Raw genomic sequence first — 16,036 nt, forward strand, 5'->3', positions numbered from 1 at the left:
ATAGTGTCTTTTCTCTGTCCTACGTGAAGTGCGGCCTGCGAGCGAGCTACTGTCACGCAGGTGTGTTCATTCTGAGACCTGTTGAGGGTATATTTGTGGTGTTGTGGTTGTTTTGTTTGTTTTCTCACCATTTCACTAGTATCCCCTTCAGAGGTTCTGGATAGGGGTTTGTGACAATATTACATGAAAACTAGTCGCTTTCTTTTCCATTCCTCTATCTCTCTATGCTTAGGTTACTCTATTGTATCGTCAGGACGCAGCTTTGTAATATTCGAACGCCGCGGAGCTAAGCCGGCCGCCGCGGCGCTTGTCTCCACAGCATTCCGTCATAAATATGCGCGCAGAGATGCTAGACATTTACTTCCTTCATCAAACCTTCCATCTCAAATTCCCAACATAATGGCGCCTACTTACTTAATCGTTGGTGCGACTGGCAACACCGGCCAAAGTGTTGTGGAAACCTTGTCCAAGCTTTCAACATGCGCTGTCATCGCCTTGACACGATCGCTGCACAGTCCGGTCGCAAAACATCTCGCGACTCTCCCAAATGTCCAAGTCCTCGAAAAGAACTGGATGGACATCACGGCACAGTGGCTACGTGAGCACGAGATAGAAAGGGCCTTTGTCGCAACTCCTAGCCAGCCAAGTCAGTTTGCCGAAGAAACCACATTCCACGTTGCCGCTCTCAAAGCCGGCGTCAAATACGTAGTGCGCATTTCAACAACGGCAGCCAACGTCAGACCTGACTGCGAAGCCTATTATCCGCGCATCCATTGGGCAATCGAGGCTTTGCTTAGCACACCAGAGTTTAAGCCGCTGCAATGGACGTCTCTCCAGGCCAACAACTTCTCCAGTTTCTGGTTAGCTACCGCAGCCGAGTTCATCAAGCAATATCGCAAGACCGGTAAACAAGACACACTTCGGTTGGTGGCATCAGAGTATGCACCTGTTGGGACTGTCGACGCCAACGACGTGGGAGTTTTGGCGGCGCATCTGTTGTTGCAAGAGGACATCTCACCGCATAACAACGCCAAATATGTTGTTAATGGACCTGAGGACATTACGGGAAGACAGATCGTTGAGTTGGTTGAGAGGTACATCGGCACCAGCGTGGACAACGTTATCTTCAAAGATATGTCGTTTCTTGATTATATGATTGGTGTGACTCAAGGGTCCCAAAGTGTTTTGATGTCTATGAAGCATGGCCCAGAGACAGCGTGGAATGGGGAGTGCACAGCGTCTGCCACAAGTGAGGCAGTTTTGAAGCTAGCTGCGCCTACTCGGACACCAGCCGACACTTTGAAGGCAATGCTGCAGGAATGATGCCGTGGATAGTTAGCTAGGCAGGATAGTGCGACATACTCCTAGCATTTACAAACCATACCATGGTTAAAGTTCCTCTCGACCTTTGAGTATCAAATTTCTATCTAATAGAACAAACTCCACTATGTCTTGTTGAAGAAAACCGCAGACAGTGATGCTACCTATCCAACTGATTGCTTTCAAATGACGTGAAATGTCAGCTTACCATAATTTCGTCCTGCGGACTTCGTGATTCTATGCCTGCCTGAGATGTGGATTCCCTGGAAGTGTTTGAAGCCCTGGCGGTATTAGTACAACCTGGAGAATTCTCATGACACGCATAAACTTACATTCACCGCCTCTTCCAACAATCTCCCCTTCAACCTGTGTTGGTTTCGCGCAAGCCACGCCTTCTGCAGGAGACTGGAACTCCAACGCATGACACCGATCGTTGACGCAATCATCCCCCAGCACAGCATCCATCCCCCGCTGAAGAGCATCTCCCTTCCAGCCAAAGATATAGTCGCCGTGCTGTCCATACCCTATGCTATCAATTGACATATTAGGCAAGCTCACACTTTCAAGACATTGGCCACTTACCCGTCACCAAAGCTGTACACAAACGGCTGCCTCTTCGCTGTCTCATCAAAATAAGCCGGGGCATTGAACTGTGATGTATCCCACAGCATTTCATACATCAACTGTGGGATTCGCACCGGGTGTGTCTCTGGGCAGGCCTGGCCGGCCAGTTTCCCTCCTCCGACAGGGCTGTATGCAACATGTGAACTGTGGTCGGGAGAATCCAAGTTTTTACCGTCCCAACAAGATGGGAATATCACAGAGCCCCTAATACCACCAGGGCACACTTTCGTCGGCAGCTCAGAGCTATCAGCAGAGTCGCACGGGGTGAATCCTGTCGTGTTGCCATTGCAGCGGTGGCAGATGCCGGGGAAGGTACGGTCTTTTGACGTGATGTCTGGCGAGCCGGCGAGCATTCTGAAGCCCTGAGACACCGGTCAGGCTGGAAGATTTCAACCTCAAGATCTTGAAGGGGAAACTCACTGGGGGAAATGCTGTCACTTTTCCGTTACCAGATGTACTGCCAAAAACGGATGTCATGTAATAGACCGTGATCCCTCCTCCTACTGGATGACGGACTCCATCCATTCCCACAAAGTTTGGACGTTGAGGAACAAGCTTGAAAGAGCCATTTTCTGGAGAGCGAAAATAGAGAGAGGCAGTCCAGTAGTTGGAGAAGTCTTCAGAATACGTGCAAGTGGTGCAAGTGGATGCCCGAGAGGGTTCCATCTCGGAAGGATTCATCTGAACTTGTCAGCACCATGTGCTGCCATCAAAAGCAAGGGCCATCCTACTGTCACGTTGAATGAGTTTCCACCCACGATCTGGTGTGTATGTGGTGAAGGGCTCAAGCCGGGATTGACCAATGGATCCGTCCTCTCGATGACAAGCTGAGAGCACGCGAAGCGCAGGAGCTTGCCAACAATGACATTTTGAGAGGTGACAGTAACAACCTGAAGGAGTAGGCCCGCAAAAATGAATGTGAAAACCATGATTAGACGGGAATTGCTTGATCAGAAACTATCAGCAACAAGCATATTGGGACTGAACTGGGGGTCTGCCGGTTATAAGTAGACTGTGACAGGTTGCCGCTCAATAAATGAAGACACCACCCTCCTCCAGCGTTTCAATGAGGGGCCAATTGGAACTTGGAAGCAATTAAGTTTCGGGGGATATATCCGAGAGGCTTTCGAAACCCTCGGCATAGTAGAGCTGGAGTTGTGAGGAGAGAGCATACACAACTTACTTGATATACCTTACGTCCCAGTTGGCATACAATGTTTCCTGTCGACCCAAGCTGGAAGCTTAGCACACTCTCTTGGACAGGTCGGTCACCTGTCCGATTGGAACACCTTTCCCAGAAAATAAATTGTTTGTTTTCTCTCCGGAATACCTTGCTATTACAAAGTACTCTATACCTGGTAGGTATCGAGATATATGCATAAATGTCAAAAGTAGTGCACCCCTAAACCGGGATGGAACCACCGGCAGTCCTGGCAGCACCCTCTGATGCAGACAGAAAAAAACATAATCTTCATTTCGGAATGATAGTTAAAGGGGTCATATCCTACTACTTCCACGCCAAAAGCTCTCCATTCATAACCCCAAACCACGATCCCTTCTTCTCCTTCCATTCATGACAAGCTTTGACAAAGTCATCAACTTCCTTGGGTGTTGCATGGCCTCCTCCGATAGTCCTTTCCCGAAGCTGGCTTCCCTCCCTGAATCTTTCCGCACAACTGTCGCCAAAGAATTGGACTTCCTCCTCGTCCGAGAAGCACCATGAACTTGCCGTGCTCTTCACCTTATGCTGTTCAAACCCAGCTTCCAGTGCAGCGTTCTTCAAGCCCATCCCCATGTCCGGACTGCCTCCGGTCTCGAGAATCGTGCCCGTGATCGCCTTCTCCCACACGTCGAGTCTCTTATCCACCTGAAACCACCTGGTTGTGCTCATGATCATCTCCTTGCATCCAACGACGCCTCCTGGCTTGAGCACTCTTCGGACCTCTTTCAGTGCAACAGTGGCGTCGCAAGGCAGATGCATAATGACCATGTGTAAATGTACGACATCGAAACTATCGTCCTCAAACGGTAGGCGAGAGGTCACATCTCCGACCACAAAGTCGCCATTGCCAAGGGAGCGAGAAGTAAATGTGCTGCGTGCTGCATTGAGAGCTGACTCGGTGATTTCGACGCATGTCACCCTCCCTTGAGGCACGAGAGCAGCCAAGTCGGCAGATATGGTTCCTGGTCCGCACCCAATGTCGAGAATGTCGAAGTGGGACTTGATGTGAGGAATGAGATACGCTGCATCCCGCTGGGCGGTGCGCCGAGAGTGAGCGGTGAGAACGGCGGCTGAGTGGCCGTGAATGTATTTGTCTGCCATTTTGGATGGTTGATGGGAAGAATCGCCTGAATTCAAGCCGCGGCCGGCATGGAGATGGAGATCCGAAGAGGCCTACCCCACCCGGCGTCTAACTTTGCAAGTTTCTGAGTCAGCAAGGATGCTGAGTTGTTTCTACACTATTTCCACTACAACGTCTTAAGCCACGTCATGATCGCCCTTGTCATGACCCCATCCTGATATCCCAAAGCAGCATCGAGCACCGCTTGGACGTGCGCTTCACCTTCACACTCAACCATGATCCTCTCCCAACTCCCCAGTTCCTCCGTCCAGTCTTTACTCTTTTCCTGTTTCGCAATCACGGTCTGGGTATTGGCGTAGGACTCCCCGCCAAAGAATCTACAGTCGTCCAAAAACACTTCTGCTGTCCCAACCGTGATGAACAGCTTCTTCACCAACCTGACCCCACCTTTTCCTTGAAACACAGCCTGCCACACCTTGTCTGCTCCCTCAACTCCGCACAGATTTGCCCAAACCTCCTTCTCATCCCCTTTCCAAGCCTCTCCAAACTCATCCACCTGTATTCTGGTCAGGTAATCTCGCTTTTCATTCATTTTGTAGCTTCCCATTGGGGAGTCCATCGACTCCTTATGCAGTCTGACAAACGGACTAATCATCACCGCGGCCTGGAACTCTTCACCACTTTTCATCTGGAGCATTGGGGCATAAGGGCTGGGGTTCTGGATGTGGGACAATACTGATCCAACCAGCGTACCACCTGCACTGTCGCCCGCTAAGATAATGTCCTCGGCAGAGATGCCGAGACCAGAGGAGGTGCACATAAGATAGGAAAGGGACGCCACGCATTGGATGAGCTGTGCTGGGTATGGGTGTTCCGGGGCTAGGCTGTATTCGAGAATGATGATTTGCTTTGCTCGAACTGAATGGCCACATGCGAGGATAAAGGGCATGTGAGGGGATCGCAATGGATTCACGAAACCACCGCCGTGAAAGTAAAGAAGCGTCGGGGCTTTCCCAGACCTGGATTTGGCTTCAACATTGCCCAGTGTCAAAATATGCAACACTGCTGGCGGCAAAAGAGCAGGATGAAGCTCGGTCGATGAAGCTGGTAAAGTGACGATCTGGTGTGCGATCTTGTGCTTGCTGCAGTAGTCCTTGATTGTGGACCCCGTGGAAACACGACGGACCAGCCATCTGAGCAGAGGGGTGGGAAATATGCTTCTTTGCGTGCGCAGAAATGTCAGGGCGCAGTTTTGGCGCCAGTGAAGAGATTTCTGGTTAGAAAACAAGAATGCCAGCGACCATTTTGTTACTGCTGATGATTAGCTGCTGTCAACCCGCTACAACGCGAAAAACATACAGAAGAGGGGAAACAAGGCAACCAAGGAGATCCAGTCAAGGACCTCCGGACTGGCGTCTGGGCGCAACTTTTGTGTTGATGTCATCTTTGACAAAATCACGAGAAATCGAGCCCCGAGGTGCCTAAAAACTATTATGCATCATTGGGCTTTATTAACTGTTGTCATTCAACAGTTGAATGGGTTGAGGTCCGAAGGAACCGAACAAAGTCAGGCCTCGGCAACGGCGGAAGCCGCCTACCTATTTTTAGCTTAGCCTCGGATGACAATGGACGCTAGCTCTGAACCCCTGAACCCTTTTTCCAACGTCTCAGACGGTGAGGATACCCGCATCAACACCCTTTAACTAGAACTACAAGTCTCCCCAGATCATATTTCCAAAAGGTTGAAAACATACCATGAAAAGGGGACCATTTCATCTGGCATAGCTCACAATGCTGTGCAGCAGACCCACAAAATCGAGCCCAGAATCTCTTCAACAATGTCCCTCAGCTCCTTGACGTTGAACAGCTGGGCAATCCTCCCGGCACGATAACTAAAGAAAAGGAGGAAACCTACACGCGAACCATCCAAAATGCCTACTCGCTATACTCGCCTCAAAGCAAAGAAAGTATGAATGGTAAGAGCGTGTCCTCCTAAGGGTACCGATGTCCAGGGACCTATTTGCGAGATATACCGCAGCGACATTATTCGGGCTCGCCGAAATGGTTACACGGCTCTTCCTTTTCCGGCACTCAACCAATCAAGATCGTTTTCCAAGACAAATATTGCCTCCGATCCCATATTTAAACAAGCCCTGCATTGAACTTTGTGGCATTCAAGGTCACCAAAACTCTCCAAGAAGCTCTGAGAACACTTCATCAGTCAAGCTTTGACGGTCATCTATGGGTAGACATGTTCGTATCAATCGTTGAGCATTGTTACCAGGCTAGGTACTTTGACGCAGAGCATACCTATAAGGAGCCTCGTCAGTAGAGGTATGGCTTGAAAGTAATTCGAGACACAGTTGCAATATTTTGTTGCAGGACGACAACGTTTTAACCGATCAGCTTGTAGCCAATCTCGACCCAGAAACAAATTTCCTTAAACTAAAGAGTGAGAGTATAACCACATCGAGAAGACCAGAGCATCAGTGCTTTGTCACATTGCTTAGCGTATTGACGGTAATAAGCTGGCAGAGTTTGTCGCGAAGGTATCATGCGATCCGGTATACTGTCCGCTGGTATTGAACAGCGAAGGCCGAGAACAAGAGAACATATCTTACAATGCTCTGACAGGACAAGATTAGCCACGTTTTGGCACCATCATGCTTGACCTCGGATACTTGTTGCAGCAAAGCTTTGCTGCCAATACCGAACTGAAACCTACTGTCTCTGCGCTCCTACATCGGTGTGAAAGGTTGAGCAACATCGACTGGTTCCGACGGTTGGGTTAGTGTTTGGGAAACTGGATGGTGCCGACAATCAGCTTTTAGGAAACAGGTCATTACAGTTGTGAGATGGGCACGGTTATCTAATCCCCCGAGCCCCTGAGACCATAAGGTGTAGGCCAGCAACCCAGAAATTCGATATATACCTAAGGTCTTGATCAATGAAACGAGTTTAGGTTTCTAGATTTCTATCAAATTCGACTACCATATTCCCTGTCCAATCAGTGTTACTTTCCAATCAAAATGCCGGTAACTTGGTTGTCGTTGGGAATGAAGTCAAGAGTAGAAATGAGCTGGCCATTGGAGAACCACGCCATCTGTCAATTCTCTCCCATTAGGGTGAAAGACGGGCAGCATCACGAGGAAATAACACCGTCTCGCGAATGTCTTCCAAGCCCAAGAAACCCTGTACAAGACGGTTGATGCCCACTGCAGATAAGTCAGCACGATTCCCATGTCACAAGGATCAACAAAAAACACTTACACCCGAAGCCTCCCCAAGGAGGCATGCCAATTTCGTGGGCCGTCATGTACGGCCTCCATTCCGGCGTTTCCGGGTCAATCGGATGAGGTCGGTTGGCAAATGCGGCTGCTAGGTCTTCAGCGCTGTGGAGTAGTCGGCATCCAGTAACACATTCCTGTCCTCTGAGAATGACATCGAAAGATTGGGTTGTGTCATCCTGTTCATCAGAGGGATAGATATTGCAGGACCTCAAATGTTTCGGGAAGTGAGTGATGAAGAAAACATCGGTTGGAGGGCTGACGTGGGATTCTTCGCTGGCGAGGAATCTGCCGAGTGCTGCTTCTTCGCTCCTAGTGAAGTCTTTGTCATCGTCGGACTCGATACCTATAAAGTCTCTCAGAATGGTTTTGGCTTCATTGAAACGGATGCGTGGGAGCTTTCCGCTCTTTCCAAGACCTAGCTTGAAAGTGCCAGCTAGGGGGTAGAGTCGTTTTGCGGTGTTGGTCAGCGTAGTGTATTTGTCCTGACTCTGCAAAGAGTGTAGAAGTGATACCAGTAGACTATCAGCAAAATCGAGGATCTCTATCCAGCTATGCTGAAGATTGAATACAAGTTCCAGCATGGTGAACTGTGACCAAATCAGCATTTTTCAAACTAAGAAAAAGGGGGATTCTCTACCTCGGTGAGATGTCTGCCATCAGAAACAGGCTCCCTCCGAAAAACTGTGTGAAAGTCGTAGACGCGCTCCAGGTCGGCTGAAAGTGCCATTCCAAGGTGTATCTCTCCTGTTGGCGCCAATCTGGCTGTCCTGCCGAAGTATGGAACTGTAAACAAGTCGTCCTCCTCTCCTGGGAATTCGTAGCCAACAAGTGCAGGGGTTGGGACGTGGTAAAAGTCATGGAGCTTGAGGTATTCTACCGCCAGCTCATGGACCCCCGAGAAAAGCTTGAAGATTGCTGCTGTTGCAGGAACACGAGCATCCAGGAGTCTGTTGTCGAGTCTCTCTTCGATCAACTTCGTAGGAGATTGGATCGAAGCTAGAACCTCCCCTGAAGCTCCATGAAGGACATTGCTATGAGCACCTGGAGTCTTGGCGGCCGACAGGTTGTGGATATCGCAGAGCTCGATTGGAGTGATGTCAGAGTCAGTGTCATGAGCCACCGATCGAGCGGTAACCCGAACAAGTGACTCTGGCGTTAGAAAGCTGACGGTATCGAAGACATCATTGTCAAGGCCATTTTTTGATTCCACTGTAGCTTGAAGAAAATGCCCATTGACGCATCTGAACAACACCGCAACTGAATTGCTGTCATCGGATAGAACTGGGCTGTTGTGAACGCGAACATCCAAAGACTTGATGTCGGTATCGCCGTTCGACAGGTGAGATGGGCCGGGTTGGGATGAAATCTGCCTAGCATTAAGCATCGTGCACTGTTGTACGGTATTGAACAAGATTACTTTCCCTTGAGATCAGGTTGGGGGGGGGGGGGGGGGTAATTTCAAGAGCAAATGCCATGTGTCACTAGATAATGAAGGAATTTATGGCAATAGCGGCGGGCTGAACATGTCGGTCAAGAGGTTTGGCCAAGCATGTTGAATCGGACTTGTGCACTGATGGTAGCACGAAGCTGAGCAAGACAGGTAGCGCTTGGTAAGAGTTTGCGGGGATTAGTCGTTCTGCGTGGATGCAATCCTGCCTCATGGCACCCCAACCAGGTATAACACCCCAGAATGGTTGTCGATGAATGACCTTGCGTGCCTTGGGTTGTCCTCGCTTCATAATTTTCTATGACTTTCAAAATGGCCATTGATACACCCACTTCCTCAACCAAGACCCTCGAGCTTGAGGTTGTTAGATACGAGCAGCTCAGGAGCAACGACAACGCCGAGGTGAGGAAGCTAGCCCAGGCCTTGTCTGACCAGGGAATGCTGTTCTTGGACCTCCAGGGATCCACGGCAAAGCAACTCCTGAAAGACCTGCAAACCGTGATACAGCATCAGCGAGCCTTTTTTGAACAGCCGCAGGAGGAGAAGTCCAAATATCACACGGGCATTCGATACAACGGGTGGGTACAGGTCGAAATTCTTCTTTTCTACTCATCGCTAATCCAGGCCCTTTTCTCAGATTTTACACTTCCCCCATTGGTGTCGAAAAGATTCACCTTGGTCGCAAGGAGCAAATGGCAGGGGACCGGTCTCAACTTCCCGAAGCACTTCAGCTGGTGGCAGACAAGGTCGAAAATGTCTCTTCGTTCATCGACAAGATACTCCGCGAGATTGGCATGACGTTGGCAAGCTCGATGGATGAACGATTCCCGGCCAGTTTGCAGGACGCCACCAGACCCGGCCAAAGTCATCTAACATTGGGTATCTCAAAGGCACGTGCCGGGACACCTCTAATGGACGGCCACACCGATGACGGTTTCCTCACTCTCACGTTCTATGACGAGCCCTTTCTCGAAGTCTTGGATAGGTCTACAAACGAGTGGAATTTGGTTGAGGTGAATCGCAACATGCCAATCCTGAATGTAGCTGCCCAGTCGGCAAAGAACTCGGGAGGTCGGCTGTACAACCCCTGGCATAGGGTGAAGATGGGGGAGAACGAGATAAACTTGGTCATGTTTGATCTGTTTGAAGATTCGAATTAGTAGACTGCTAAGCTTGAGACGTTTCGTTTTTTGTCGTTGGACGGGATGGCAATGGGTTAGTAGCAATACATATCATACCTAGGTATCAAACACAAAAGCCACCTCATGTTTTTTGCGACAAAACTTTTACAACTATCGTTTAGGTACCCAGATACACCCAAAATTTCCATCTGCTTCTTTTCAACCCAAGACCAACAGTCGGTGGATTTCTGCCCGTCCAAGATCATACCCAGTGACAAACTCACAGCATCGGAGCCCATCCCTCTTCAGCTCCGCCCAACATGTCTCAAAGCCAGTGGCCTTCCGTTGGATCATTTCTGACAGACAAAGCCTCTCCCTTCTTCCCAGCAACTCTCCATTGTCAGCCACCCATTGCTCCAAGTCAAGAAAAGCACGCGCCAGACCAAGCAAAAAGACGCTGTTGATCATCGGGTGCTGAGCCCACCCTAAAAGGTCATGGGAAAACCTGCCGGAGTCATTGAGGTTCTCATCTTCTGGACGGCCAATTATGTCTCCTAAACAGGTCGGCTGTGGCAAACCCCTATTCTTCATCATTTCGAGACCCAGGGCCACCAGGTCGGGGCTGTAGCCAGGCCAATGCTGCTCATCCATGCAGGCAATACCTGTGCCCACCGGCTTGTAGCCCTTTTCTGCTCGCAATATTTGCAAACAGTTGGACACCAGGGGTGTGATTGTCTGGTGAGGGGAGCTGATGATATTTTCCAGGAGTCCTGCGTGGGCAAACCACAGTGGTAGTAGGGCGTCTATTTCAACTGCCGACTTGTGTATCTGGATTGGTGACTTTGGCTCAAAATCGTTCATCTCGCACAGCGACCAGGTCCTCGTGGCGGGAAAAGTCGGATGGCTGACCGCAGCATCATGACGCGAGGGGTCAAAGGTCTTTTCCAGGCTCTGATAGCCACCAACACGCCCCCAATAAGCCTCGCCCATATCCTTGCCATGTGGTCTGAGGGAGTCAATCCAGTTCCGAAGCAGTTCAGTCTCGACGTGAGTGAAAGCACCAAACATCCTCCCTTTCCAGCCCAGCTCCCGCATCAAAAGGCTCTTGCTGCTGTCACCTCTGCATACCCATGGCTTGGAGTCTGCCAAGGCGTCAAGGAACTCATCCTTCCAACCGTCATCATCCTTGGGGCTCGAAGGAGGAGCAGAAAACCAAGATGACAATTTTCTCTTTCCAATCCGGGCGCGACTCGTACAATGAATCTTGGTGGCAATGGTGGCTTTCTTGCAGATGATGTCAACCAGCTTGTCCTCGTAATCATCCACGGTATCCCTGTCATCGAGACTCTGCCCGAGGCAATAGCCAGCCTGCACACGCCTCCACGCTGTCTGCTGGTCCATGATGCCCGTGTTCTGAACAATCTCCATAAAGTGTGCAATGTTGCCAATCGCCATCGCGCAGTGACCCGAGTGCGCGTTGTCGATCGATATGTGCAAAGCATAGTAGTAGGGCGAGATCCCAAACTCGGGCAGCTCCTTGTTGGCTTTCAAGACCCCAATGGCAGGCTGCTCGTAGTGGAGATTAAACCCCAGAATCTCAGGTAAAAACTCGTTAGGAAAGACGGAAATGAGGAGTTGTCCAATGGCATATCTCCAAATCGTCTCATCCTCCATGCCATGGCGTGGGTGTATGAAATCGAGCGAGTCGCCGTTGGGCAGGTCCACACCCACGCTCTGGAGAAGCTCCTTGTAGAGCAATATGTGGTTCTTTCCCAGATCCCCATCACCAAGCTCTTCTGAAAAGATTTGCCAAGCATCCTTTGTCACGCCCCGAAAGGCGAAGGGGGTTGTGACCTGATGAATCCGTGCGAGCCATGCGCCATCGGTGTAGTTCCACGGTGCGCTGTTCTTGAGAAACATGCAGGCTTCTTCGAAGCTTTTGAACAGCTCAGGTCCACCACCAAGCTCCCTTCGACGCATGTAGGCTTCGAATTCCAGACCCACATCGAGCTGGATGTCTTGGATGAAGCTTTGGAGACGGGAGGCATCAAAGGTCGCGATGTTGAGAATGCTGCGAGATCGGTCCTTGTACTTGGCCATCCGGAGTCCTTGTTCGAGTAACGAAAGCAACGTTTCTCGAACTTGGGGCAGGATTTCTGGGAACCGCTCCAGATTTTGAACTTTGTGGTAAAGATCTTTGAAGTGACGCATTCGTTGCTGCCGCTTCCTTTCTAGGCGTGGTGACTTGGGCTTTTCGTCGGTCAAGATCGCTATGTGGCCTGTTGTGGAAGCATTGGACCAAGTTGGGAACGAGAGTCGTGGTTTTCGCCATGGGAACGAGATGTAAAGAAAACAGCTAAGAGGGACAATTATCAAGAGTAAAGATTCCAAGTTGAACATGATGGAGCAATTTTCTTGTGACTGAAAGCGAAGAGGTGTGTGCTTCCATTACGAAAAAGGAGATCGGTCTCTGTGGGCATTCTATATCTAGTATTCAGGGCTTCATAAGCTCCTGTCTTTCATCCCGCGTCCCGCACTGAGTCATGTCAGCAAATCTTGTTGGGAGAGTGATGGATATGACCCTACAACGTATGGAATCATGGGTCATGGTCGGGTTCCGCAGTAAACAAGGTGCAAGTAAATGGAGACTGTTGATCCGAGAATGAAAACTGCTAAGGTCGATTAGCTGCCATACAAAGCGATCACGAAATAGGTAGCACGGACCGTCAATACGACTCAAGGTTTCTTGGTAATCATTTCAATTCTTGAGCCTCCCTACTGTGATCAGATCTAGCCAAAGCCTGGTCCAAACTCTCCAACAGACTGGGTACAATGCTGTCCCCGAACAAATGGGGATGTACGTCCATAAGAGACCTCAACGCTTCTAACAGTCCTAGCAGCTGTCGAGAGTGGAATGTGATGTCTTGATCGAACTTTGACGCCACCCCTGGTCCACGTCTTTGAATCCACATTGTGCTGTCCAAAAGACTACTGAGAGCAAGACTATCCCAAAATATACCCCCTTCCATGATACCCTGAACAGGGGAATAAACGGTGTAAACTATTCTCGAAGCAGGGGGTATGATGAGTATATCGTCCTGCTCCAAAATAAAAGCCCTTTGTGCATCACTTCTCTCAAGACTCTTCAGCGCAGGGTCCGTATCAGTGTCAGAAAGAGAGGCAAAGATGCAGATTTTGAGACCCTCAAGATTACGCAACCAAACCCCACTCATGGTGGCAAAGGATGGCCCAAAGCAGAGATGGGGAAGGGTGACGGCGTTGAAGTCAGTTCTGATCTCAGGCAAAACCTCGGGGCTTCCTAGTTGTTGGCATGCACTGGCACTCCTGCTAGTGCGTAGTCTGAGTCGCTCTACCAGACAGTCTAGTAGACGGAAACGTGGAAGCATGGTCAACAAAGGTCGATGCGAGTGGGTCATGTTCCTGAGATTGGAAGTGCCTCGATCGTGAACAGAGTTGGCAAGTTCATCCTCCAATAAACACAAAGAATCAAGCATGGCGTGCATACCAGAATCTAGAAAGGTTTCCTTGATGATCACTGGCTTTTCGAACACTTGGTGTGCTTTAGCGGCCTGGATAGCTTCGTCGGAGGTGAGATAGAGCACATCAGCATCCATGGGAGATGCAGCACGACCGGGCAGGACCGCATTACCTTGCGTCCACATCGAGGCCCATTTTGTTGCTGCCTTCAGCGGTGGTGCCTGGTCTTGGTGGGTTTCAAGGGGGTCTTGCCGGGCCTCCTTTGCAAGCATGCCGTCGATATAAGGCATAATTGTAGGGTAATATTGGTTATGAAGCGTTTCCTCCAGGCTGGCCAAGCCTTTTCCTGTGATTGGAGCCGTTCCAAGATATAGAGCTGCTGAGGTGAACAGGTCGGCTTCCAACTCGCTGGATTGTGGTGAGGTTGGGCTAGGTTCCGAATGGAGTCGAGATGGGCCTGAAAAGCTGGGGGTTGTGGGTTCTGATGTTATGGTCGAAGGTTGAGGTTGCCCAAAGGAGTTCATGGCTGAGGGCGAAAAGAACAAGGCTGAAGATTGCCAGCACATGGGATTGTGCATATCGATGCTGTAGGACAGGTCTGCGCTGTTCCAGTCCCACATCGAGTCAAAGAGTGGCATCGCTTCCGAGGGCGCAGAGGACATCTCCTGGAAGTTCTCTAGCTGATTCAGCGACACGTCTAAGCTGGGCTGTGTGTCCCGAAGTTGGTCCTGTGCAGGTGCTATCTGAGCATCTCCCGGGCCATCATCATCGCCTGTACTCACTTCCGCAGGCGAGGTTTTCAGCGGCATGGTATGCTGGTGTCTTGGCGAAGATGGCAGGCAAGCTTCGCCCCGAGCAGCGAGGACGCCGAATCGGTCCCTTCGCAAAAGATGGGCCGCAAAGTGACCGGGTCTGATGTCACGCAAGAAGACTGTCGCCTGTGCGTCCACGGCGACACGGCCATCCTGACTGGCGACCCACAGCTCCTCCATTTTGCCATCAACTGTCGTCAAAGCCAATGTAACCAGATCAAAGTCGCGATGGGGCTGCAGAGGAGCCTCGTTCAACGTCTTTAACCGGCCACCAAGAAGCGCCTGTCGATGTCGGTGTAATAACACAGCATTGAGGCGCGGCAGAAATTCGTTGAAGAAGTCGGGGTAGCTTGTTGCACACGCTCGGAGCATGTTCATTTGTACCTGACTAGCACAATTCCAAGCATAGTGAAACACCACGTCGGGAGACCAGAGCGCAACAATAAATGCGAGGTTTCGTAGACGGTTGTTTTCATTGTATGCCCGTTTTCGCTTCTTTTTGGTAGCCTCTTCACGCTTGTTTCTGTCTGCCAGGTGGGATAAAGCCAGCAGCTCTTTCCACTCTGGTTCTCTATTTGCCTGTGATCGACGCGAAGAAACGATCCTGGCCACAGAGCAAAACGTGGAGATGCGTGTGTCGAGGTGGTCACACTGGTCAACAAGGCCGTCGCGAATGCTTGAGAATGTCGAGATGGGCGCGTTGCTAGCCCATGCTTGATACAGCTCCTCGAGCCACGCTCGAGTCTCCTGATCAAACCCAAGGCTGGTGTCATGACCAGGCTGAAGCTCCCAACCCCTATTCAACCCCTGTCAGCGTTTTTGTGAGCACGGGCCGTGGCCGCAGCAACTGGAACTTACTTTGACGGTGGGCCGTGCACCATCCCCTTGATAGGTATGAATTTCGATGAGATTTTGCGGCGTTGCTGTAGGGCTGGGCATAAAGGCGTACGGGAAGCCCTTGGAGGAAGCTGAGAGCCTGTTGAGGGTATGGGTGTAGCCCTTGGAGGAAGGAGGTCCGACATCTCAAGCAGAAGAAGGGTGGGTGACAATTGTTCATGTATGCCTCGATGTAACTTGGCGTACTTTTTGCCTCAAGTCCTCCACTTCGGACAATCCCTCCCTCCCTGTTATTATGGCGTCATGTTGATGTTCTGTTTGGTGTGTTCTGGCAATGGGAATCCTTCACATTGCTGTCAACAAGAAGGCAACATTGTGAGAGTACATGTCAAACAGCATAACCCACGCTCCCATCTGACCAGTAAGGAAGCAGAGGGACAAAATATGAGGTAATGAAAACTGATGCATGTAAGCCGGATACACGGAGCCCATCATGCAGAGGCCTTGATGGAGGTACTTTCAAGGCTGAAGCCTGCCAAAATGCCAGGACAAATTGTACTATACGCTGCTGTGTAACTCATGGTACGGATGATCCGCGAAAGACATGGGGTAGGCCCATGCATCATTGAGACGCTGAGCGTGGTGCCTGTGAAGATGCCAAGAGCTAGATGCGGTTTATTAGGTGGGTTTGGGGGCTGTGGGGCGGGCCGTCTGAGGCGCGTGGCTGCTGAACCGTTGGTGTCTCTGTTTCCCACCTCCAACCACTCACATCCGAGACGGACTC

General features: G+C 50.4%; 8 protein-coding genes across 8 annotated transcripts; 2 read left to right on the plus strand and 6 right to left on the minus strand.

The window, feature by feature from the left end:
* Positions 1-183: 183 nt before the first annotated feature.
* Positions 184-1,323, plus strand: PODANS_5_3160 (uncharacterized protein; the record flags this gene model as incomplete). The annotated part of the gene is made up of 1 exon (XM_001903966.1): positions 184-1,323. One exon carries the CDS (start codon positions 184-186, stop codon positions 1,321-1,323), a length of 1,140 nt encoding a protein of 379 aa, XP_001904001.1.
* A 234-nt stretch (positions 1,324-1,557) lies between these two features.
* PODANS_5_3150 (uncharacterized protein) lies at positions 1,558-2,873 on the minus strand (the record flags this gene model as incomplete). Its single annotated transcript, XM_001903967.1, has 4 exons — positions 1,558-1,849; positions 1,903-2,306; positions 2,365-2,625; positions 2,676-2,873. The coding sequence occupies 4 exons, from the start codon at positions 2,871-2,873 to the stop codon at positions 1,558-1,560; spliced, it is 1,155 nt and encodes a 384-aa protein (XP_001904002.1).
* Positions 2,874-3,451: 578 nt separating this feature from the next.
* PODANS_5_3140 (uncharacterized protein) lies at positions 3,452-4,267 on the minus strand (the record flags this gene model as incomplete). The annotated part of the gene is made up of 1 exon (XM_001903968.1): positions 3,452-4,267. One exon carries the CDS (start codon positions 4,265-4,267, stop codon positions 3,452-3,454), a length of 816 nt encoding a protein of 271 aa, XP_001904003.1.
* A 146-nt stretch (positions 4,268-4,413) lies between these two features.
* PODANS_5_3130 (uncharacterized protein) lies at positions 4,414-5,691 on the minus strand (the record flags this gene model as incomplete). Its single annotated transcript, XM_001903969.1, has 2 exons — positions 4,414-5,558; positions 5,607-5,691. The coding sequence occupies 2 exons, from the start codon at positions 5,689-5,691 to the stop codon at positions 4,414-4,416; spliced, it is 1,230 nt and encodes a 409-aa protein (XP_001904004.1).
* Positions 5,692-7,473: 1,782 nt separating this feature from the next.
* On the minus strand, positions 7,474-8,921 carry PODANS_5_3120 (uncharacterized protein; the record flags this gene model as incomplete). Its single annotated transcript, XM_001903970.1, has 2 exons — positions 7,474-8,124; positions 8,202-8,921. 2 exons carry the CDS (start codon positions 8,919-8,921, stop codon positions 7,474-7,476), a joined length of 1,371 nt encoding a protein of 456 aa, XP_001904005.1.
* A 363-nt stretch (positions 8,922-9,284) lies between these two features.
* Positions 9,285-10,144, plus strand: PODANS_5_3115 (uncharacterized protein; the record flags this gene model as incomplete). Its single annotated transcript, XM_001903971.1, has 2 exons — positions 9,285-9,562; positions 9,622-10,144. 2 exons carry the CDS (start codon positions 9,285-9,287, stop codon positions 10,142-10,144), a joined length of 801 nt encoding a protein of 266 aa, XP_001904006.1.
* A 180-nt stretch (positions 10,145-10,324) lies between these two features.
* Positions 10,325-12,505, minus strand: PODANS_5_3110 (uncharacterized protein; the record flags this gene model as incomplete). The annotated part of the gene is made up of 1 exon (XM_001903972.1): positions 10,325-12,505. One exon carries the CDS (start codon positions 12,503-12,505, stop codon positions 10,325-10,327), a length of 2,181 nt encoding a protein of 726 aa, XP_001904007.1.
* A 353-nt stretch (positions 12,506-12,858) lies between these two features.
* Positions 12,859-14,793, minus strand: PODANS_5_3100 (uncharacterized protein; the record flags this gene model as incomplete). The annotated part of the gene is made up of 1 exon (XM_001903973.1): positions 12,859-14,793. The coding sequence occupies one exon, from the start codon at positions 14,791-14,793 to the stop codon at positions 12,859-12,861; it is 1,935 nt and encodes a 644-aa protein (XP_001904008.1).
* Positions 14,794-16,036: the final 1,243 nt, after the last annotated feature.

The sequence above is a fragment of the Podospora anserina genome, chromosome 5 (genome assembly GCF_000226545.1).
Source record: "Podospora anserina S mat+ genomic DNA chromosome 5, supercontig 1".
Taxonomy (NCBI): Eukaryota; Fungi; Ascomycota; class Sordariomycetes; order Sordariales; family Podosporaceae; genus Podospora; species Podospora anserina.